This window comes from Taeniopygia guttata, chromosome 6 (assembly GCF_048771995.1).
Source record: "Taeniopygia guttata chromosome 6, bTaeGut7.mat, whole genome shotgun sequence".
Classification (NCBI taxonomy): domain Eukaryota; kingdom Metazoa; phylum Chordata; class Aves; order Passeriformes; family Estrildidae; genus Taeniopygia; species Taeniopygia guttata.
In genome coordinates this window covers 25,294,389-25,318,327 of record NC_133031.1, presented here as the reverse complement: position 1 = coordinate 25,318,327, position 23,939 = coordinate 25,294,389, and the positions used below count along the sequence as shown (strand labels likewise).

Below are 23,939 nucleotides of genomic sequence, written 5' to 3'. Positions count from 1 at the left end.
AAACTGCCGAGTAGTGGAATTAAGGCCTTAGATCAGCCGACCTTCAAGTGCAGCTCACAGTAAGCCTGGCTTTCTTTCCTGCTGTCCTTTCACATCCAACTCCACTCTTTGTTCCAGCAGTTCCTGGTTTGAGTTTTCAGGCTACCTGCCAGGGTGCCCCTCCCCAGCCTGCCCTCCCTTTCAGGCAGGCCAACTCTGCCAGCACAAAACTGTAACTTCTTAGACAGTTTCCTGCTTGTAACTTCTTGCATCTCTCAGTTCAACAGACTCTGGTGAGTCACAGGGGTTGCATCAGTTGGAGCGACACACACTGCTCAGGGCTTGCTCACTTTCCATCTGCTTAAAAGTGACTTACAAAGCAATTCCCCATTTGTACTTTCCCTCTGATAGGGAACTGAAATGTCTTTGTGTCCCTGCCGTGATCCTCCCCCCTCATTTCCGATTTGTCTGTTTCAGAATACACTTCACTCACTTTAAAGAATCTTTGGTCCTCTGCTGAAAACTACAGCCAGAACCGATTACAAAATTATAATTGTAAAAAAAAGAGTTAATATACTCTTTCCTGGCTTAAAAATAAAAATTACATGCTGTGTAATTTCTGATTTTGACACTTTGATTTGATTGTTTCTTGCTATTATTATGATAAGTTAGGAGAAAGATAGCTAATTAAAACATAGCTTTGATCAAGTTCATATTTTACCTAATTCACCTTTCTGACCTCTCTTGTCCCCTTTCCTTTTTAATGAAACCAAACATCACATGTAGTTTTCTTTGTACTCCAAAACTGACTCAAAAATCTGTATGGCTGTTGACTTAAAAAAAAAAAATTCTCCAGCATCTCAGTAGGTTCATGCAGGCCTGACAAGACCCATGCCCTTTGTCATAAAGAAATAAAAGTTTAGACAATTATCTCATTTAGCAGGTAGCTTTGAGCTACCCCTCAAATAATTAAGCAAGAATCAAAGAAATCAAAGTCAAACAAACAAAAACCAGGGAAAAAATGCAACAAACAAAAAGTAAACCCACCAAAAACCCAAATAAACAAAAGTTAAACCCAAAGAGATGAGGAAGGGCGGCACAGGGAGCACAGGAAGTTTTCAAAAGTTTGTAGACCCCTTGTGCATTTAAAATAGATCAACATTCTCTTGTCTAATTAGAATACAATTGCTAGAGTTCTCATTCATCTGTACTTCAGGAGTTACTTGTCTTTTTGCTCAAAGCTGTCATCCATGAAATTGCAAAACTTTGTTTCAGAACCTTGCTCTGCTACCAGATTCCTTCTGTGGTCAAGTACAGGTCAGTCTGTTTTCAGCTGTTACATTGAGGAGGAGTCTGGCCTCCTGATCCTTCAGTCTTACTTGGTTTGTTTCCAAGCCCTTCGTAGGAAGCCTGTCTGTCTTGGTGCAAACTGGAACATCTAGAAACTGTGGGAATGCAAGAGTGAAATGTTATCTGCCCTGCCATTGCTGGCTTGCATGGATGGCTTGGCCAGGGCTTATGAGGGTTCTGCCTCCGACTAAAATAGTTGCTGTCTGTCTGTACCAAGGAGAGGAAATCCTACCAGCAGATCATTATCTGTGCACTGGTACAAAATTAAAGCTGCTGAAATAGTTGCAGACACAGCAGCTCAAAACAGAGAGCAGAGAGGAGCATATTTTTATGATGGAATTTGGAATTGCCTGCATCTTATAAGTGCTGTTAGTTTTTTAATAGGAATGTGCAGCTAAACCGCTTGGAAACAGGAAGGCAAAACAATAATTTGAAATTACACCCCCTGCCCCCCCCAAACAGGGAGATTGTTTTAAAACACGTGAGACAATGCAAAGGCATTTTGCTTTGATGCTATGGTTCCCAGAGGAAATTACTGCAGGTATCAATCAGCACCTTCGTGTAAACATTGCTGATACTTTTTTAGTCATGGACCTGGTTTAAGGAGCAGAAGAAAATTGCAGGTTTCCATTTGTGAGGAGTGGAATCTCAGTCTTGGAGATGTTACATTCAAGAAGCAAGGTGCATTGGCTGGATAATCCTTGACAGACATTTAGTGTCTTTCTATTTAGAGTGTTTGTTGCACAGGCCATCTATATACAGTCCCTTGATTGACAGAAAATTGATTCTTCAGACAGATTTTAGTTTCCTTTGAGTTTTGTCTTTTCCTGCTGTCATCAACACTGCAGTGCCTGGAGCAGAAATCGTCAAACTTATTTTCATTGGACACTGGCAGAACAGGAAGAGCAGCTCGGTGCTCAGGAGAAGATGTTGAGCCTTTTGAGCAGAGGAAGTGGCATGCATGCCACCAGCACCTACACTCTAAGCTGGGAATTCCTGGCTTAGAGCAGAACCACAAGCATGCATATCTTCTGTCCTTCCTGCCTAGAGGAGCTGCCTTTCTGCTCCCTGGACATCATCCTATATTGCAAAGACCTGCAGACTTTGAGCATAATATTGGCATGGAAACCAATGCAGCTGCAGGTAGCTGCACTCCTGGTTTATTCACATGGTTGTATCCCCAAATGTTGAAGTTATATTTTCACACTGTAACAGTAATGTTTCTGTAGTTTGTGCCTGGTTTCCTGTTTTAATTTGTCTGACTTCAAAACTGATTCTTCTCCTGGCCTTATCAACAAGATTGAAACCCCTTAGTATCCAATATATGTACTGAAGCCTCATCATTTAAATTAGTATATGATCTTTCTTTGAGAATATACCTGTTATTTTGCTGACTATGCACATAAGCACATCTGGTGCTGAGCTACTTCCATGTCTGAAACAACCGTGGAAATTATTTCAGATATGCAAGTAGAGTTTGGACATACACTTTACCTTCCAAACCAGTTGGAATGAGATGTCCTCGGCAGTTATCTCCCTACATATTTATGTATCTTCACTTCTTGGAACATGACTGCCTGCTTTCCTAGTCTGTAATTCTTGAAATTTTTTTTACAGTGGATGATAGTACTGGAGTTATAAATTGTGTCTGCTGGAAAAATCCCATGGTAGCAGAAACACCTTTATCAGGTAATTTATCAAATAAATAAGTCCTCTTTTGACTGTATGTTTTTACTTATGTCTGTCTTAAGTAATTTAGTAAGTGATCAAACTTGCAGAAGAGCAAATTCAACTGTTTTTTTGTTTGTTTGTTTGTTTGTTTGTTTTTTTAATTTTAACCCACCACATCATACTCCCTGGGCCATTTTGGGAATTTTCTATTAGTTTTTGTGCTGTGTTCAAGGGTGATGCCAATAAAAGCATTACATTATGTCCTGTCCCTGCCTTTTCCTTATTTGAGTAATATGATATTTCAGTTCTATGCTGTGACATTGTTGAGAGAATTTGCCTGTTAAGATTCTTTCTGTGACTTCATCTAGTAAGGAACTAGGCTGGAATCATGCCACAACTCCTGTTTGCAAAGGCAGTCCATTGACCTGTCCGTGTGATTATGGTTTCAGGATTTATCCTTGCTTTGTTTGTATTCATATACTCCTGCTCATACAGACACTGTACCAATGAACTTGAAAGTAGCTTCAAACACAGTGGGAGGACGCCAGCTGTCTTTTACAATTTGGGCAAGGCCTAAATGTGCAGTAATTGTGCATTTGAAATTAATGTAATATTGCATTCACTAGCAGAACAACTCACTAGTGTCTGGCTGTCACTTTGCTTTTTCTCCCACTGTTTCTTGTAGATCAAAGTCTGGAATTCTTTCTACTTTGGATCTTCTTGGAAGCCCATGTAGTGGATTGACAACCCTAATATGGAACTGATCAAATCCTACTGAAATAAATCTTACTGGTGTCATCTGCAGTGTTAGGGATACATATTAATAGAATGGAAAAAGGAAAGCTTGATGAAAAAGTTAAAAACTCTGATGTCTGTGGAACAAGCCCATTTATACAGACAGATAATTCATACTTATATTTAATGATCCTGTGACATGTGGTACAAATGGTCCCAACTGTAATGTAGAAGACAGTTCTCACATTGGAGATGTGATGAGCTGACAGAGCTCTCAAAAAAAAAAAATAGGAAACACGCAATCAAATCAGTTTTAAGGAACTTAAATGAGGAACTTAGGTGCATTAAAAGGAATTGCATGAAATACTGCTTGAAATAGAATGAGGGCCAAGAATGATTTTCAGCCTTGTTGGTCTTATTTTACACATACATCAGTAGTGCTTGGATGGACACTATGCTAAGAATGGCAATTCATTCATTTGTACCTGCTAAAGAAAGCTCTTGGGGGGAACAAGAAACTTTCTTCCAGTCTTTTGTAATTGTGATCAGGGATACTTGGAGCAATAATTAGGTTTTAAATTATGAAGGATTTACTGTCCTACAAAGCTGTGTTACGTAAACCGTGAAGTTCTGTCAAGTTGCATTCACCTCACTTGCATTCCCCTCAGTGTAGACATCAAATTGCATCACATGAATGCTTTGGCCCCACCTCAGATGACTCATTCTTCTTTTGTATAAAAAGTTCAGCTAACTTTTTTTTTCCCCTCTCATCCATCTTAGCATGATAAAATCAAAAAATGACAAAAAGTATTTCAAATTTATGTTTCCATTTTGCAACCCATCTATGACATTTTCAGTGGTAAATCAGTACCTTCTCCCTTTTATATTTTCCCCAGATGAACAATTTAAATAAGTATAATACAGTAAACTAATTTTGTCACCCAGAAGTTTTCCTACCCAGGACCCGTGGTGCCTGGGACCTTACCCTTTTTTAGTGATATGACTCCTGTGGTGCTTAGGTGGATAAATGCAAAAGGACAATTAATGCTTTGACTTTAGTGCCTGACTCCCTCACTTCTTGCAGGTCATCCAAGCACACCCAGCAGTCTCAGTGTGTTTGAACAGCTGAAGAAACTCCAAGAAACAGTAAGCCAGAGAACCAAGGTGGAGATTGGAGATGTTGTCAGGGTCAGAGGTCACATCCGAACCTATAGGCAAAAAAGAGAAATTCAGGCTTCATGTTTTTGTGAGTGTTATGAATCTGTGATATAGGTAACTAAGATGTCTGAATCTGTGAAAATATCTGAGCTGTATGTAATTAATTGAATATTTTCCACATTATTTTTTGGGATCTCATTTTTCTAAGGATTTTGATCTGTATATCTTTATTTCAATTGTAGCAGCATAAGGTTAGAAGACACACTATGTAATGTGTGAGATTAGATTGCCTGTAAACGAGGCATTCCTGGAAAAACTGTAGAAGCTGATTAGCATGCATACAAGAACACCACACAGATACTGTGGTTGGGTGTCTGCAAGAGTGATTTGCTCTTTAGATTTCTCTGTGTTGAAGCAGAGCAGCCACAGCCTGTGGAAAGGGAGCTGGTGACCATCTGTGTCCCACTTCACCAAGGGCGCTGAGGGCTTTGGAGAAGTGGCTGCTGTTTGTCACAGCCTGTACAATCCATTCCATGGGCAGGCAGCAGCATATAGGCAGTGTCCCACTGAAGCCTGGCTCCCCTCAGCTCCCTGGCTCTGCAGGATGAGGGAGAAGTGTTCCTCAGGCACAGATCTGCATGCAGGTGCTGCCTCTGTGTCTGACAGCTCTTGGAGCAGCAAGGCTCTGCAGCCCACAGCTCTGGGAGCTTCCAGTTACATAACTTCTTCTCAGCTCCATGTCTGTGCTGTTGGGTAAGAGTTGGTTTTCTCCAGTGAGATCTTACAGAGATAATACTGAAATTATTTCTTTAGTGAAGAAAATCCTGTCTTTTAAAAACCCAGTGTAAGTCAGATGAAAAGTCTAGATTTTTCAGCTCTAGCTTAAATTTGCAAGGTAGTTCAACCCTCCTTTCCAGACAGAAGATTTATGAGTATATACAACCCATTCATGGGTTGGTAATAATACCAAAGAGAGCCATGCAATTCAAATAGCCTCTAAATTGCTTTCACTTTGGCCCAAATAAAGCTCCTTACTATGTGTTAACTTCATTTAATAGATAAAGGCTGCTGAAAGGTAAAATAGAGATCATAAATTCTGGTTAAATAAGTTGTCAGACAAAAGCATAATCTGTAATGCACCTCAACAGGCCATTTTACCTCCTTGTAAACTGTAAAAGAAGGATTGGCCTTTGTGGTTTGTTTTTATAAAAACCACAATGAACAAATTTTGCCAATTTAATACTGGCTGTGAAGCTTTGTTGTGCTGGCTCAGGTTTGCTTGCTTAAGAAATTGTATGGCAGTCCTAGCCAGGTCTACGTGTTCTCATTGCTTCTCCAGATAAAGTGGATGATCCTGTGTGTGATGTTCAGATTTCAAGAATGCTGGAGCTCCCCTGTCTCTATAGAGAAGTTTATGATAAACCTTTCAAGGTCCCTGAGGAAATACAGAGGTAAATGCAGTATGCAGAACTGCTCCTGGGGCAAAGTATGGGCTATTATTATTGTTTACCTGTAATAACTCTGGAAAAAAATAGAACAGGGCCTGGCTGTGATTTAGACTGCATTAATATACAGTGTGCTTTTCTCCCAAATAATTGATTATACATAGAGATGAGATACCTGTCCATAATCTGAGGAAAGAAATATAATGCCAAACTAAAGTGAATATTAGGAAGAAAACAAAATACAGTAAAACTGTATGGACCTATTTCATCTAGTGAAAAAAGTTGGGATTTGGGGCTGAGGTCAGAGAGGATGGAGAAGTATCCTTGACTGATGCTGTTTTATGTGTAAGATTGAGGAACTATCCACTGAAATGCTCTCCTGCCCTTGTCATTGTCAAATCACAAATACATAACCTCAATAAACTGAGTCAACACCCACTCCTGTACTCAGTTTCAGGGAAGCTGAATGCTTATTGGGAGGCTTGGTGCATGTAGTGTTGTTTCAGAGACTGCAGATCTTCAATTCACAGAACTGTCATAGCAAAAGATTGAAGGAGAACAGTTGAATGTTTATACTTATAAAAATGATCTGGTTTAATTAAGGATTTAAATTCAAATTCTTTAAGGTCAGTAAAATATCCTTTGACCTTTGAAACCTGTCCAGTGAATTGACTTTATGTGATTGTTCTAAAACCCATTTCTTACATTTTGACATGTTCTGTGTATCCTTGTAGTGGCTTGGAGGGTCAGAATTTCTCAATTCATATGCTGCAGGAGAAAGTGCAAGGCTTTCTATTAGAAAACAAAATTCAGACCTTTTACCAGCAGGAGTTGGAGACAGTTGATTCTCTGGTGTCTCTGATGGGTTTGCATCTACCCAGCCCCACCTGTGAGGAGGTGAGTGAATGCACATGTTCCAAGCTTTTAGTGGGGGGAAATAATACCATGTACTTTTTTAAAGCATAAACAGATAAGAGACTGGTGTCTTCAGCGGATTCAAAGAACACTAGTGCTTTAGCTTTACACATTAATTATTTACAGAGCTTGAGGAAATCTTCTTACTTTAGACATAAAACTGGGCTGGAAAAAGTAATGTAAGAACATTCTGTTATTAGGGGTAATCTTGTGTTAGGGCTGAGCAATCTTACAGCCTGCAACAGTCACTACTTTATTTAGATATGTAATTAGTAGCAGTGTCAGAAAAAGAGATTTCTTTAAGGTGCTTGAGTTTTTTCAGACAGAGGTTTGAGACCCTGAATCTGATCAGGAGAAGGGAGCACAAAATCTTTGTCTTGTTTCTCATTTACTCAATATATTAATAGAGATGCAGCTTTCAAGAGGAGGTTATGATGAGTGGATGAACAGTGTTCCCTGCTACATGTTTCTCACATTAGAAATGCCTAACTGTGAAAGGCCATGATTGAAATGATGAGAAGGTGGGATTAGATTAAAATCAGTTTACAGGCAGTTGCATGTAACCAAACTATTAAGAAACTTTCCAATGAGTTAATAACCTCTTGATCAGCTGCAGAATGGGAAACAGAACAAAACTTGTTTTGTAAAATGGCTTTATATTATTCTGTATTAGTTGGACAAATTACAAACCGGATTTTGAACTGGTATGAAGTGATAAATTTCTGCAAAGCTTACATCTTTTACCACGAAAGCAATGGCAGTTGGAACTTAAACTGGAGTGTTGTGATTCATTTGTTTACTTTTTGGTTTTCTGTAGAGGAATAAATCCCTGGCAGTCATTTTCACCCTGATTTTGATGTGCACTGTAATGTTAAGTGCTATGTTCTGTTGACTTCTAATTAATTGCTTAATTCTTAAGAAACCCCCAAAAAAATAACACAAAAGCCAGTCTCTTGCAGAAGAGGTCAAATTATAATGAAAAGTAGCTCTTTTCTTGTTGGCCTTGTTGAGCTGCTGCTGATAGCTGTTCTTGATAGCTGGGTTGGGGTGGTTTTTTTTTGTTTGTTTGTTTTTATTTAAAGCACTTTTTCCTGGTTTGCTTTAAAACAAGCATAGATATTAGCACCAACAGGAGCTATTCTCATTTTAGACAGAAAAGTTTGCTAGTAGATTATCCAACATGGCACCTGGTACTTTCTAAACCAGCTGGAACAGTATGAAAAGTTCCCAAATACTTTACATTAAAGGAAGTAGTGGCCGTTGTGTCCAATACTGGAAACTTAAACGCTTCAGCATTTATAGAAAGACCAAGATAAATAATTTACAAAGCCATTTAAAGTAGGAAATAGTGCAGAACAAACATAGAAAGACCGAAAAAATCCCCCAAGATAACTCAAACCAAACAAAACATCAACCAACCAAAATAAAAACAACTCAAAAATGCCAAACCAAGAAAAATACTGTAGCATCAGTGTTGTTGGCAGTCATGAAGAGCTATCATAGTAATTAATAGTTGCTCCTGACCCTGATACAAGGATGTGAGTTTATGTCCCAGGAATTGGGGCACACAGATGCTTATTTAGAAATTGCAGTTCTCCTTATTGTCCTTTACTATTAATTTCTTGCAAATAAGGTTATCTGTTCTTGCATAAGAAAGGACCTGCAGTTGTCAAGTGGCATGAATGCCTTAGGAGTGCCTGGTAATGCTCTGGAAATGTATTTCCTTGTTCAGCTACTCTGTCTCTAGAAGGTGTCACTTTTCATAATTGGCAAAGGGTCAAGTACCCAGTTCTGTCCACAAAAGGAAGTGTAATAGATCAGATTTCTGTCCCTCTTCTTTTTTTTCTCTTCAGTAGTCTTTTGTTTTGCACTGCCTTCAAACCAAGAGGATAAATGATGCTGCTGATGTGGAACAATACTATTTTGGGCCTGTTTGGCAAGTCAGGAGTTACAGAGCCAACTCAGCTAATTAGGCCATGCCGCAATATACACACTTGTTCACTTCTTGCACTTTTCCTGGATGTAAAAGGATGAGTTATTTGGATGTATAGTTAATTTTTAAATCCAGATTCCAGTGTTCTAGAGCACAAGTTGCTGTTAAACTGTTTGTTTCCTTTCTGTTCCTGTCCCCCTTTCCCCCTTCATCTCTTTCCCAACTTTTAAAGCACTTGCACGGTATTCACCATAGTGGGAGGGTTCTCCCCATGGAATATTTTCTCCAGGGAGGTGATGAGCTGCTGTGGAGTGGAGCAGAGCGTGAAAATGGAAGGAGTTAGCTGGGATAGTTTGAGGTAGGCAGGCATCTCTGTGTTGCTTTTCAGCATTTTTGTGTAGCTGAGCCCTGTCCACATCCCATACATGTCCTACAATAAATACTTTGTTCCAGTCCTGTTGCCTCCCTGGCACTGCAATCTTCTGTCTATCCAGAATAAATTTCTCTCTGGCAAATGCATCTGGCAGAACTGAAATAATTTCCTCTTCTCAGACATATACTAGGGAAAATTTAATTTTATAGTCTACAGATGATGAGGAAGAGAATTTAACTGCTTTTAAAAATAGTTAAAAATTAACAAATCTTTTATGAGTTTTAAAGCCACTGGACCTTTAATTGGCATAACCAGTTCCCCATCTATCCCAAAGGTGTTGCCTTTTCCCTGCTCCTTAAAACAAGTGACTTTTGAGACTGGAGGGGTGGGTACCAGAAGGAAGACTACAAGTAAAACAAGAAAAAGTAATTTTGTGCTTAGAGAACCTCCAGAGTATATTTGCTGGACTTAGGCAATTATGTTTGGCAAACGGACAAGCCTTTGGTCCCTCTTTTAAAGAAAGCTACATGTTAAGTGGATCCATCCAATTTCTCAACTGAAATGCTTTAAACCAGCCAGTCTTGATTAACAATATTTCTGCCCTTCTGCCATGCATAAGCTATAGTGTGTGCTATTTTAGTGCTGCCATTCCAGTTCATGAATGTCACTGGCTTGGACACATAACTTGAGTTGTGCTTTTCAGAGGGTGCCCTTTGTACTCCTCTTGATTTGAGTATTATCTCAAGGACACCAACAAGAAGTAGTTAAAGCAGGAAGTTTTGCAGTGTTGCTCACACTGTGTGTGTCTACCCTGTACATTGTACTGTAGGTGTAACACAGTTCATTGTAAGTCCTTGATGCAGTGTCTTTGTCTTTCTGCCTCTTGAGGAAGTGTCACCACTGCTTTAAATATGTATATTGCAAGGCTTATTATAGGTCTTCAGGACTGACATGTCCAGGATCACTATTACTAAAACTGTCACACGCCTAAGCCCAGGATTAAACATTATATTAGAAACTGCAAAAGGTGATTCCATGAGTAGAATCAAATGTGTAGTTATACCAGGAAACTTTAACACCATCAGGGTGTGATTTATAATGAGTCAAAGGTTACATAGTTCCAGTGCTTTGAATAGACTCACTAACTCCTCTGCCACTTCATTTCTTTGACCTATTATTGATTGTACAAAAAATTTGTCTTGTTTGAACGATCTGAGAATAACTGGTTGCACAGCACCAGCCCACTAAGCTATCAGTGAGGCCTATCAGTTGGAACATACTGATTAAAGTACCAACTTAATTCTGGATACATAGATTTTTCTGTTGGCTTTGCTACAGAGCCCTTGGCCATTTTTGGGAGTGAGGGTAATGATAGTAAAATTATTATTTAATAGCTGCTTCTTTGTCAGGTTACACACATACACACACACAATGTGTTTTACAAAAGGGATGACTGATCTTTGAATGCTCCAGTGTTTTGGATGTACAGTTTAATTTATTTGAAAAGGACCTGATTTGGAAGACAGGGGGAAGACCCTGCTGTTACTGCTTCAGATAATCTGAAATGGTGCACCCTGAAACTAAGGCCTGCCCAACGGGGGCACTTTGCAAAAGGAGCTGTGAACATTGTGAGAGGTGTTGGGGAGAAGTGCTATTGACCTGTGCATCTGCAGGAGGAGATGCTGGATTTGTTTTGGGTGGACCAAAAGAGCAGACTAAGCAATTTTAGACTGTGTTGACAAAGAAATGTAAGTGCTGTTTTACCCAGAGGAATGGAGAGGAGGATGCAGGTTCTAGAGCACACTAAGAAAAAAACCCATATTTTTCCTGTCATTTTATGGTACTATTAAACACCAATAGTACATAATATTTTTGTATTAATATACAAAAATATGGTATTAATAAAGTAGGCAGGAGCCCTATTTTGGTTTTCAGAAACAGTCCTTCTGCTATGAAGCCCTTTTCTGTGGATTCTGCAGCACATACGAGAGTGCTGATATGGAGCAGCTGCTTACTTATATTAAGGCCTCGCTGCTTTCACTCTGTCAATGCCTTGACTTGCATTCTTAGTGATTCTGTTTCAGTATCCATCCAGGCTGAGCTGTGTGTCAGTTCACACAGAGTCTGTTTTTAATTATCTCCCTTTTCTGACAGGATTTCAGTGGTAAGCCAAACTGAATAATTATTGTGCTTCTTTGGAAATATTTTTATCTTTTTTTCTCCCCAAATGTTTGCTTTCACATTAAAAATTGATCAGAGTCTTGAGTTGGTTGCTTTGCTAGCAATTTCTTATATTCTTGAGGATTAATTTACTGCATTTGAGTGAGAGGCAAAGTCTCTTCATTTTACATATGGCCGTGAGAGTGTGCTTTTCTGTGAGCAAATATTCACTCTTCACTTAATCCTTCCTGCTGCATTTTATGTTTATTTCTTCAGTTCATCAGAAGAGGCACAATGAAGAGAAATACCTTAGTGCTATTAATGCTGTGACTGGAACAATGGCCAAGTTTGTAATTAGAAGTAGAGTCTGTTGTTATCCAGATTGATGCTGTGGTGGACAGGAGGACAGACAAGGTTCAGGCACTGAATCATTCAGTCTGAAACAGAGGAAACTGAACTGAGAATAAGAGCCATTGTTCAGTGTCAATTATCTTGAAGTATTCAGCAATTATTTTTACTAGTGATTTGAGAGGAAAAAGAGAGTTAGCTGTTGTGGGACAGAGAGATGTGATTATGGCCTGTTGAAATCCTGAGGGTTATCTGGAGGAACAGGAGGGAGAAACTTGTGATGCATGTTAACACCAATATCCCTTTTGGATCCCAGTACTATTCCCAGTTAGGAACATCAGCTTCCAGGCTGTTGGAGTGTCACTTGAGAACTGCAAGTGGATTGAATGAATATTTTGTGAGGAGATATTCTCCTTTGCTCCTGTGGTGTCCGTTTTGCATATTCATGGACTTTCTTTCTAGTTCATGATGATTGCCTGCTTCACTCCCGAGGCTCTGAGCTGCTTCTGGTGAGTGAAGTAGGATATGTGAAGTCTGATATTTTTGTTCAGAACAGGGTGGGAGCATTTATGGTGATAGTTGAAGGAATGGCTTGGCAAATCTTGCTCTGGTTGTTCTGGTGTGGTTCTAGTTGTCTCATGGTGGTTTGTGGGAAGGAGTTTAGCTCCCTTCTCAAAGAAAACCACAGAGAGCACAGTGTGCTCCCAACAGATGACAAAACAGCAATTGGGGAACTGAAGCAGTCTGTATAGATAAATGGGAGGTTGAAGGACACAGTAGGACAGATGGAGATGGAGAAGAGTAAATTACAGTCTTGCTCTTATCTACACATACTTTCCCTTCTCCACAAGGAATTATTTCCTTCTACTTCCCTAGCTATCCTTCCACTCTCTTAGCGCTGCTCTACTTCCAAACAAACCCTGCTTTTCCCTGTTTGTTTTTTTTTTTTTCCCTCCCCTTCCTTCTAGTCTGTTAGATGTGTCCCAAACACATCCCCTGTGTTCTAAATAACCTCAGTTATGGACTTCCAGACACACTGTTCTCCTTTCACAAAAACTGATTTCCCACCTGCCCTCAAAACTGAATTCTTTGTTTCCTTATTTCGTATAGTTGTCTTAATTTCTTGCATGCTTTTTATCCTTTCACTTCATTAGGCTATGGAGAAACTCCTGGGAACATGACCAGAATGTTTGTAAAAATTTGGAAACAAGGGTGGCAAGAAACAAATACTGGTTTTGTCAGTTTTCTCCTTTTCCTGAAATCAGGAGATGGGAATCCAGTCCTCAACACTTGGATTCCTCCTGAATATCATCCTACAAAATACTGATTTTCCTACCTTCCTACCTTTATTACCAGGAAAACTCTAAAAGTGAACAAAGTTTGAGTAACAAAAAAAGTCAAATGGTCTTCAAGCATCACAAGTATATTCCAAAAAAAAAAGATTTCTCTGTGCATCACCAAATAGCTGCTAATCACAAAGAAGGCAGTTTAGAGATTGTGGTTCCTTAAGATTGGTACAAGCTTCTGCTGTTTGGGTTTTGTTTAAAGCTCAGAGATACTGGTTATTTTCATACATAACAGATAGGATTTGTAAATTACTAAATGAAGAAAAATGTGTAACAAAATTAATGTTAAAGATGATCTGAAGTTATCTTCTTCTTGAAAGCATCCGGAGCTTTTGCTGATAACTTTGGTTGATCTGAGATTTCTCACCATCTGCTTCATTCCTTTTTTTCCATCCAGGTGAAGTCAGAAAGTAACTCCAGTTCTAAAAGGATTCACACTGTTTTTAAGGAAGCAATAAAGATGCTACAAGAAAAAGGAGTGGTTTTCCAGAAACCTGGCAGCTCCAAGGACTTATACTATGTAAGGAATTGAGCTGTGGTTGCAAACAAGTTCAGTAGTATGACTTTCATAATCAGTAAAAACAGTAAAAATATTGCAGAAATAGTAGAAATGTTTCAGAAAGAGAAGCTAGACATCCAGGTGCTCTCAGTTTACTCAGAAGTATTTTCTGCAGCTTACTTCACTGTTGGTTGTACCTCTGTATCACCCACTGAGTTGTTCCAAGTTCTGCCTATGTTCACTGGACTGCCAAACTGCTCTGATCCAGCTGAGCTCACTGAAACCTGGAGCCCAGGGCAGTTCTCCTTATCAAAGTGGGTTCAAGCTTGCTGTTCTGCTGAGTCAGTCACCCTCCTTTGGGTCAAACTTTGTTGTATTATGTTCTTCACCTAACTCATCGATGCTGCTAATAGTAGTAAAAATACTGCCTGAAGATTTGACATCCATTATTAGTCTTGGAGTCAGCATGAAATGCAGAGTGTAATTATGACAGTGTTAGCTTAGAATACACCATAGCATTGGATTATTTTTCAACAGCAAGGCCAGTTTCTCCTTTTTTTCTTCAGGTGACTGAGCATGATAAGGAGCTGTTTAAAGTGACCCTTGATGTGATTAGAGAAGACTGTCGAAAACCCAGGCGTAAGTAGCAGAGTGATCAAGCTCTGTTGAGCTGGTGCTGATACACTGATGACAATATCTCCTCCTGCTGCTGGATTGGATATGCTGCTTGTCCTCACCCTCTAACTCAGGCTGCTGCTGGTGTAGCTAATCAGTATAGCTAAAAGCAGGAGTGCAGGAGCAGCTTCCTGTGAGCATGGAGTGAGAAAGAGCAGGTGTGCCCAGCAGGAAGCAAACTTCTGCAGCAGGAAGCAGTCATTATCTTAGATCTGTATCTTTTGAGAATACTTGGATTTTGGGAGGAACCAAATGTAATGAAGTCAGGTCACCACCTAGCAGGTGTTGTTTTGCACTCTGGAGAAGTAGCAAATCTTGCTGGTTCAGTTTCTATTGGGGAGTTGACACAAAAGTGACCATGCAGAAAGGTGAAATCCCCGCCTCCTTTAAATCAACAATAAAACTTGCTTAAGTCAGTAGGATATTCTCTGGAGATTTTAAGATCAAGTAGAGCTCAGATGGTATTTCTTTGTAGTTAAGGATTTCAGCTGGACAAAGTCTATTTCTTTTCAGATAAGGTGCCTCAGGTGGCTGAGTTATCCCTCTTCCTCAAACTATTGTGTCTTATTGCCAGAGAGATAACTTGTGCCTGACTTGAATCTGTTCTAATTACACAGGTACATTGCTACAGAGTGTCTTTCAGTTCATGGGATAGAATGTGCCAGCAGGGATCACTTGCTGCCGGAGTGCAGCTATTTGTGGGACAGAATGTGCTTTAGTACAGAATAAATGACTGACTGGAACATAAGGCATAAAATCTTAAATTGCTCATATCCCTATACTATCATAACTACAATAGCACTTGCAAGACCTGGAGTATGATGGTCATCCTGCAGTGAAAAAAAGGCTAAGTCAGGCAAAATCAAGTTTGAGTTTTAACTGTCTCTCATAAGAAGTGGTACAATTGTAGACAAGGTCTTGGGAGAAGAGGTTACTACTGGGCATACAGGTTAATATGGGCTTGTTTGACTGAGGGTGTTTCAGTGCAACAAATTGCTGTATCACATTGTTTTATTGTCTTTTATCCAGTTAACAGACATAATTTCTCTAAGAGTCAAATCATTCCTTTGCTCATTTTATACATCAGCTAGATCTCCTGGTAACCTGATCTTTTTAATATAACTATGCCACCGTCAAGGCCAGAACCTCTCTACAGCTGACAGGGGCACTGAGTGACTGCCTCCCGTTTGTTCCCTTGTGCATTGTCACAGCGGTCAACTACTCTGTGATCCATGACAAGTTGGGAACTTCTTTCGGTCAGGAAGGTCAACAGCAGAGAGTAATTTGTAGATCAGTCACAGAAAAGACTTTGAAGAGACTTGAGTCCTCAAAGCCATATTTTCCATAATAAGCAGTTTAAAATTAGCAACTGTTTTACAAACCCTCTTGTTCTCCTCGAAGTTTTCCTCCTGCTTAGTTTCCCGCTGTAAAGAGGACAATTTCCAGGTCAGCGTCCCTTTGCTGGTTTCCAGAAGGACCATTTGGATGTCCTGGTCGTTGGCAATAGGCGCAAAGCCGAGCGGCTGCGATGGAGCCCGGCAGGCACGGCGGGATTTGCGGTGCGGGGATGATGCGGGAGCGCGGAGCTCAGCGCGGCTGTCGGCCCCCCTCTGCCGGCGGGAGCGCGGCTCCGGCGGGGAAACAGCGCACGGCATTCACCTCTAGGGCTTCTTCTGGTGTGCTGCGAGAAATTCCTACCCGTTTTCCTCCAGGAGTAATAGCAATCTTCCACGACAAGAAGGATGATTTATGATAATTCAAACTCTTCTCTCCGATGAGTTACTTCTCTGCCAGTTTTCCAGGCAACGCCTTGCCCCATTGCTGTAGTTGTGACACATTCCCAGGCCCAACCCAGCTGTCTGAAACTATTGTACAAATTAAAAAAAAAAAAAATCTTGCCTGCCTATTCAGAGCTGCACAAGCCCTGATCTGTAATGTGCCTACATGACAATCCTAGTCCTTGGCTCCACTTATAATACCTGATCTTAAATGCACTCATGAGAGACCACTGTGGGTCCATCTAGAAACTTAATATAGCCAGATAGCACATTTCTACTCCAGACTGAATTGCAAAATGGATTTGGGTCTTGGCTTGTTTCTTTGTTATATAAATTGGCTCTGTTTCTCTGTTTTATAAATTTTAGGCTTAGATCAGGCTAATGGAAGAGAGGACAAAAACCAGAACCACTTGAAGTTAAATTTAATATGTCAGAATGTACCCAGTGTAAGATGTCTGCAGTGAGCAAATGGTAGTTGTTCCAAAACTCTGTCCCCTCTGATGTTGGTTGTCAGGCAGGACAGTTAATCACAGCCTGGCTTCCCTCAGCTGCTGGACAAAAGCAAGAACCCAGGATGTCAGTGAAAGAGGGACAGGAGTGTTTTGGGGTTACTTAATCATTGTACACACCTGCAGCTTCCCCAAAGTGCTGTTTTCTACCAGCATCTAGTGGGAAGGTACACATTGTACTGTTAGGTAACACTTGAGTCATTAGTGTAATTCATTGAGATTTAAGTTACTCTATACCAGGGATGGGCAATTTGACTTTCTTATGACAAACCTATGACAAATGCAAAGTGCAGCTACCCATTTTGTTTGCAACAACAATCACTATGACCAGGTAGAGGCATTGTTCTGTTCTCTGCAGTTATCTCTCCCAGGGTAGTGGACACATTTTTGGCTATTGGCCACGAAGGTCTTTTTATCATGCTGGATACTTCTGAGGAAGTATTTCTGCCTGATTCACAGCCTAATCAGAATTAGGTTGAACTGTTTATTTACTGCTATCTACCAGTGACTTTTCTCAGCAGGTTCTAAGGCAGCTCTGGAGCTCAGCAGGTTCTAGAGTAGAGAATTAACTAAAAAATTAAAAAACCCAACAAAATATAGACCCCCTTCCTGGCCCATGGCAGTTTCTCAGTACCCTTATCAAACTTGCCTTGCATCATGTGAACTAAGGCGAAGGAAAATAATTTGTGCTGATAAATCTGATTTATGTCTGTTTTCCATTGTCAGCTGATGTGGAAAAATAGGTTGTGGACCTCAGCATATGGGGGACTGAGAGCGTGCTTGTATTGAGTTACAGGCTGTGTTGGAGGAAATGATGACTGGGACAGCTTGAAACAATGCCCCACCTGGCAGAGAAGAGATGTGTTCAGTCATGAAGGACCTCTGTGCTTGCCCCTAGCAAAGGGGGTTATTTTAAACTTCCATTCTCTTGTACATTGCAGGGCTAATTCCCCTTAAAAGGTGACAAAATCTGATACTGATGGTTCCATGACTTTCTACTCCCATAATTGCCTGGGTGGTCTGCAGGGTAGGTGTGGGATAGCATTGCGAGGTGAATGTAGTTGCAGTGCAACAATTTTTCCACAAGATGCCAGCGTTGGGCCAGCGGTTACAGGCCCTGGCCACGCACCTCCCTGCTGTGCTAGATGTTGTGAAGTTGGGTCTCAGTAAAATGACTTCCATTTGGTTCCTTCTGAAGTTGAAAATATTGGATGGCCTGCATAGGTGGACAGTAGAGGTACCCTTACATTATTAAACTCCTCATCAAGTTCTACTGAACCTTGTGTGTTAAGAGTTGTCAAGACTGAGTTATCTTTCCCCCTCATTACTACTGTTACAGCCCTGACACTTCCCAGAAAAGTCACTGGGAACAGTTGATAATTGGAGAACTCTAGGCACAGACAGGATCTCTTTCTTCTGAATACACACCTGTTTCTGTATCTAGGGCTCTGGGATTTTTCATGATTGATCTGTATTATGATAGTTCAAAAGAGGCAGACTGAAATACTTCCTCCGTGCCTGGCTGTATTTTCCTTTTTTCTGCAGATGCTGAAAAAGGCTGCCATTTCCTTCATGTCCTGAGTTGTGTTCGGCAGAGCTACAGCCCCTCACTGCCTGAAGTGGTGATGCACCGTGTCTTGGAACTACTGGAGAGTAACAGTGATGTTGTCAGCACTATGGAAGGATATTTCATGGTATTTTAAAGAGAAAAGATAAGAAAGAGAGGTTGAGAGACTGTAAGAAGCTGTAATTATCTGGTGTGATCTAGATAGTGGATAAAAAAAAAGCCTTTTGATTCTCCAAATGTTATTTTTGTCCAGCTTCAGAGAAATTGTTCAAATACTTGTTTTAATATTCTTCCTGACAGCCTTGCTATTCCTAGTGAAAGTGGTATCAAACTGATTCTGGACATTCTAATCTAGCAGGGAAACTGGAAAAGAAACTGTGCTCAACTGAGTAGTATGAGACATTCACCATCCTCACATCTGCATCCAATGGGCCTAAAGAAAAGTTTCTGCTAAAGATCACTGTTTACAGCAGTGGTCATCTCAGGAGATATTTTTCTGGCTTAAAGACTGATCTTGCTAGGTTTCATATGGTAATAGCTGTGGATCTTGCTTTTTATGTGAACTTGTGACACCTAGAGAAAGGACACACAAACAGAGGGATTTGCCTGTCCTTCCTGGCAGTGCTGGTGCATCTTTGTCTGTGAACATGTGTTCCTCAATCTGGACAGCTTTCCCACTACTAAAGCAATCCTTACCATTCTCTGTAAAGTAATGTTCAGGAATGGGGTCCTGCATCCCTTCCCAATCCTGCATCCCTTGCCCACTGGTTGTCAAGCATGTGTGTGTTCCTCTGCATTCCCATCTGTGCCACTGATGCCTGTTGTTGTGGTTTCTCTTCAGACAAGAAGTCTCAAAATCAGCTACAGTTTTCCTGTTTCAGTTGCTTCCTAGATCACAGATGGTAAAACAATAAATTAGATTGGAAAAGAAAATACAGAAGCCAATGAGATCCACTGTAATTGCCTCCGCCTGCTATTTTTTGTGTCTTTTATTCTTTGGCACTTTTGTGGTAAAATACTGCCCATATCTGTGCTTGCAGAACACAAGGCATAGATGAAAGAACACTGGCCTAAAGAAGGTTACCATGCAAGATGTTTGATCTGGAATAATTATAACTCTGTTATGTGCAACAGTTAAAAAACAGAGTTCAATATTTATGCTTAGAGAGGGCTTGCTACTGCAGGGACTTGTCTGTTTAATTAATCTGTTTAATTTATGGTGTGGAGGTGAGATCTTTAACTTGAAAAGAGTACAAAAGATTGAATTTATCCTTTTTTCCTCTGCACCTTCCCTGTAACAGTTGAAACAGCAGACTCCCAGGAGGCAGCTGTAGTGGTAAAGCCCTATATAAGGATTGACATAGCAGGGAAAAATAAACCATATGCATGAGGAAAGCCAGTGAGTAGCCCCATGTGTGCCAGTTCTCTGGTTTGTTATATTATCTGCCTCACTCCAAGCCCTGGCTGCAGTGAGATATAGGCTAAGAGAAAGGCTTGACAAAATATTTGGCATTTGCATTCAGAGGCCCATGGAAAACTCTGGCCTTAAAGAGACAGTAAGTTTGTTCATAGTAGAGAACTATGGATAAATCATTCATTTGCTGTGTGTTCCCTACTTGCTGCAGGACTCAGTAGCTGGTTTCCTCACATTGCTGCTCTGGTCTGAGTCAGGTACCAGATCTTTAGTCAGATCTTAATATGGGCCCTGAATGGATGCTGAAGGGATGTACCTGTGCAGAAGGAAATAGAAAAGGATTAAGGAAAAGCTGTAGAGTGTTTGTTCCCCACTCCCTCCCCACACCCTGGATATCTCTATAAATCAGACAGAGAAGGCAGATGCTGAGTGAAGTGCTACTGAGGGGAATTGAAACTTTAATTTATGCCTATGAGAAGATCTGGTTGGCCACTGGGGAGATGTGCTTTTAAATTCCTGCTCTGATTGTTGATGAGTTTGAAGTGATGCTTTAAAAAAGGCTATTTATGGAAGAAGTAGCTTGGAATATTGATCCCTAAATTCAAATTCACTTCAGGAATTGCCCACAGTTAAGCAGTACATATGGTTAAGTTGCTTATTTGGAATGAATGTTAGGATATTTTAAAGGAAAGTATGATGTGTTTCAGACCATTTGGAAGAGCATGGCATCTAATTTACAAGACTGTCTTGGCCATTTTCTTGAAATGTTCTGTATTAGCAGAAGCTTATTTTTGCTGGGAAAGGGTTAAAGGAACAGTGCTAGCTCAATGGGAAAGGTGATCTCCTCTCTTAAGTTAGAAGAAAGACCCTGGTTCTCCTGAGGATGACAGCTGAGTGTGTGGGCTGGATGAGTTCAGGGAGAAAAAGAGTTTGGAGATCATGTTGCTCTTTAGGATCTCTTTAAAATAAATTCATACCAAAATAGGATTAAATCCTCAGCTTTGCAGTTTGTATAGTTACATGTGCAAATTCGGTTGCCTCCAACTCTGAGGCTGCACTTACTGTGTTTTAGATGTGTTTCTTTGTGTAAATTTTGCCTAAAATCTCTGTCCACTGATTTTCTATGCTTGGAGGTAGAAAGGGCAGACACTTATATCTGCATCAGTCCTGACCTGTTGCAGTTCAAAAGCAGTGAACAACTGCAAAGCCTTGGAGATGAGGTAGAAGAAACTTACCTCAAGAAACATGGTAAGTTATTCTGGAAAGAACCTGTCCCTGGAAGTTTTTAAGTTGATCCTTGCTGGGAGTACTCAACTCTTGTGATGGAGGGTGTGTTCTGATGGTATTTGTTACCTAAGAACAGGAAAAAGGGATTTTTCTCAGATGAGTTGTCTCAGGGAAATAAGATGAATAAACACAAGGGAGCCTATAGTTTTTACAAGAGTGAAAGGTTAAGCTAAAGTTAATGGAGGGGGCTAGATTTAAGCTACACAGATTTCTGACTGTCTCTACAGAATAGTTGTGTCTTAAGCTTGCATGCTTTATTTTTTCCACAGTAGCCACCCAGCCCAGGTTAGCAGTTACTCTGGTTGAGAGCGTTCCCTCTTGCACCTACAGGGAATACAAGATGCATATGCCTGCACAGCAGTGCCCTGAGGAGCTGTGGGAGCACAGAGCTCACTGTAGGCTGATTTACCCATTCACTCAGTATCTCTACAGTGTGCTTCTGTGACAGCAGTCTAGACATACCCATGTTGGTATAAGTCACCTTTATGTAAGTCAGACTACACACACTAGGGCTTTTACTGCAAATAAACTGTCTCTCTGTTTAAAGATCATATCCTTAACCAACAGAGTCATATCATGCACACTGTTAAAATTCTTAGACCACACCTACGAAATATTGTGCAGAGCATTCAGTGAAAGCATGCTTTCTTGTTTTGTTTAATTTGAAAACTCATTAGGCAACACAATTATTACTGGTTTATTAAAGAACTTAGAAGGTGGCACTTTAAAGTAAGACTGACAAGTGTGAATTCATGTTGTAGAACTGCTTCATGGCCAGTTCCAGTTTCCATAGTAACAGTTATGGCAGTAAAAGGTAGGTAAGGAAAATGGAATTTTTAAAAGCAGTTGGCATTTCTACGTTATCTCAAAAAAATAAGTTTCTGTAGAAATGCAGCACCTGAGAACAAAAATTACCTAAGAATCTCAGTATTCTAGGAAAATGCACAATGATTGCTTTTCTGGTGAGGAAACAAAGAAACAGCTTTACCTTTAGTCCCTGCCCTCTGCTTATGTGAGAGAAGAGATGAGGTTGCTTCATACCTCAGTTTCCCCCTTCTGTAAATTGTGAATAATACAACTCCCTGTGTAGGTCATAAGCCTCCATTTTTTTTTTTTTAGTCCAAGTCATTAAAAGCTCTATGGGAGCTATTAGAGAAAAACTATATGGCTGTGGGGGAGAGAGTGAATGGATAGATGTTGGAGTGGGACTTAGGAAAAGTTGTTCTTCTATTAGTACTAATAGCTTTGTATTTTTGTGCCTCTTTTTCCATGCATATTGCTTTGCTTGTCTTGTCATCTTTCTCTCCAAGGCCTATGAGGCAATGATGATCTCCCTGTTTTTATTTGTATCATATTTTTTCTGGAATCCTGTTTCCTCTTATGGCTTCTTAGATGACTTCATGAAAATAGAAATCCAGATAAATTAGTTCTGAGTATTCTTGTTCTGAAATTGTTGGATTGTAAATTTGGACCCATGAGGACATGCATTTTACACAAACTGCTTGGGAAATGAAGATTTACTTTCAAAATAATAAATGATCAAGTTAAATATTGGCGACATGACTAAAAGCTGTTACTGTTTTCAATCTATGTATACTTGTGTATTCCAGTGATGAACAACATAAATAGGACTTGCAAATTCATTATTTGAAGTGGGAATTCATCAATGAGCAGCCAGTGAGGCATGGAGCCACACAGAGAATTACGAGACAAAGTACTGGAAATCTGTTTGTCAAAGAAATGCTGTTTGGTTTACTTTGAGAGTAAGCTGATCCTGTGGGGAAAAGATGTGCCTAGCAAAGATTTGTATCTTTATACTTACCTCTAAATGGGAAAGGGAGCAAGTTCAGATCCCATGGGCACCCTGAATTTTGAAACTTCCTGTCAGTGCAGCGCTATGTTCTTTATTGCTGTCTTTCAGCACAGTCTCCAGTCCTCCTGCCCCAACCCTCCAGGCTAGAGCAGAAAAAGTTCAGCCACAAAGATAAAAGAATAGTTACAATAATTGGTTACCATTCTCCAGGAGTCCCAGCATTACAGCAACATTTTTGTGGATCCTTGTGGGCAGCAGGGAAATGCTGAGCCAAGGATCTTGGGTTTCATTCCCAGCAGTATACCCTGTCAGGCACAGAAGACTTTCTCCCTAATTTCTTTCATCTATTCCTGAACTCCACTCTCCCCTCTGACTTGATTCTCGGGCCCTTCATTTCATTCACAATCACAGATCATGTCAAAATCCCTTCCTCTATTTTGTTTCCTTTATCTTTCCTAACGCAAATATCCTTGTCAGAATTTGGCAATTGAAACTTTCAGAATAATCCCCTTGCCTAACTAACTTGACACTGTTCAGAGCCCATTCTGATTCCAGCAGTCTGTCCTTTGCTCCTTGTCTAGGCACCAGAAGAAGCAACTTTCTTCCCAGCAGGAAAGAGCTGCAATTTCACTAAAACAGCACTCCTTCCACCCCACCCTCCTGAAGATTTAGTAGCACTCTAAATATTCTAGTGGTGTTTTTTTTTTTGCAGGTATCCAAGCACAAAAAAAATTATAATTAAAAAATAAGAGTCATGTCTTGCCCAAACCTGAACAAGCAGAAGTCACGCCCCTGGTAGAAGCTATCTGCCTCTCCCTGCCACTTTCATGTCCTTGCAGATCTCATTGCAGACATGATTTGTAAAGTTGATGTGGACTTCGAGTTTGTCTCCCAGTTAATGTGTCTCTTTTTAGCCTGTTTTTTTCTGAGAAACTGTGACTCTATTCTGATGTGATTATACTGTGTGTCTGGGCATTGGTCAAC

The 23,939-nt window shown here is 40.3% G+C and overlaps 1 protein-coding gene across 1 annotated transcript in view; it reads left to right on the top strand.

The window, feature by feature from the left end:
- The window catches only part of STN1 (STN1 subunit of CST complex), a 42,389-nt gene extending 19,678 nt beyond the window's left edge, over positions 1-22,711 (top strand). Inside the window, exons 4-10 of the mRNA XM_030276351.4 lie at positions 2,947-3,018; positions 4,820-4,981; positions 6,233-6,344; positions 7,073-7,235; positions 13,811-13,933; positions 14,479-14,551; positions 18,420-22,711. Coding sequence (XP_030132211.4) covers positions 2,947-3,018; positions 4,820-4,981; positions 6,233-6,344; positions 7,073-7,235; positions 13,811-13,933; positions 14,479-14,551; positions 18,420-18,577 — 863 coding nt within the window. The 3' untranslated portion in view covers positions 18,578-22,711. The remainder of the gene's footprint in view (positions 1-2,946; positions 3,019-4,819; positions 4,982-6,232; positions 6,345-7,072; positions 7,236-13,810; positions 13,934-14,478; positions 14,552-18,419) is intronic.
- Positions 22,712-23,939: the final 1,228 nt, after the last annotated feature.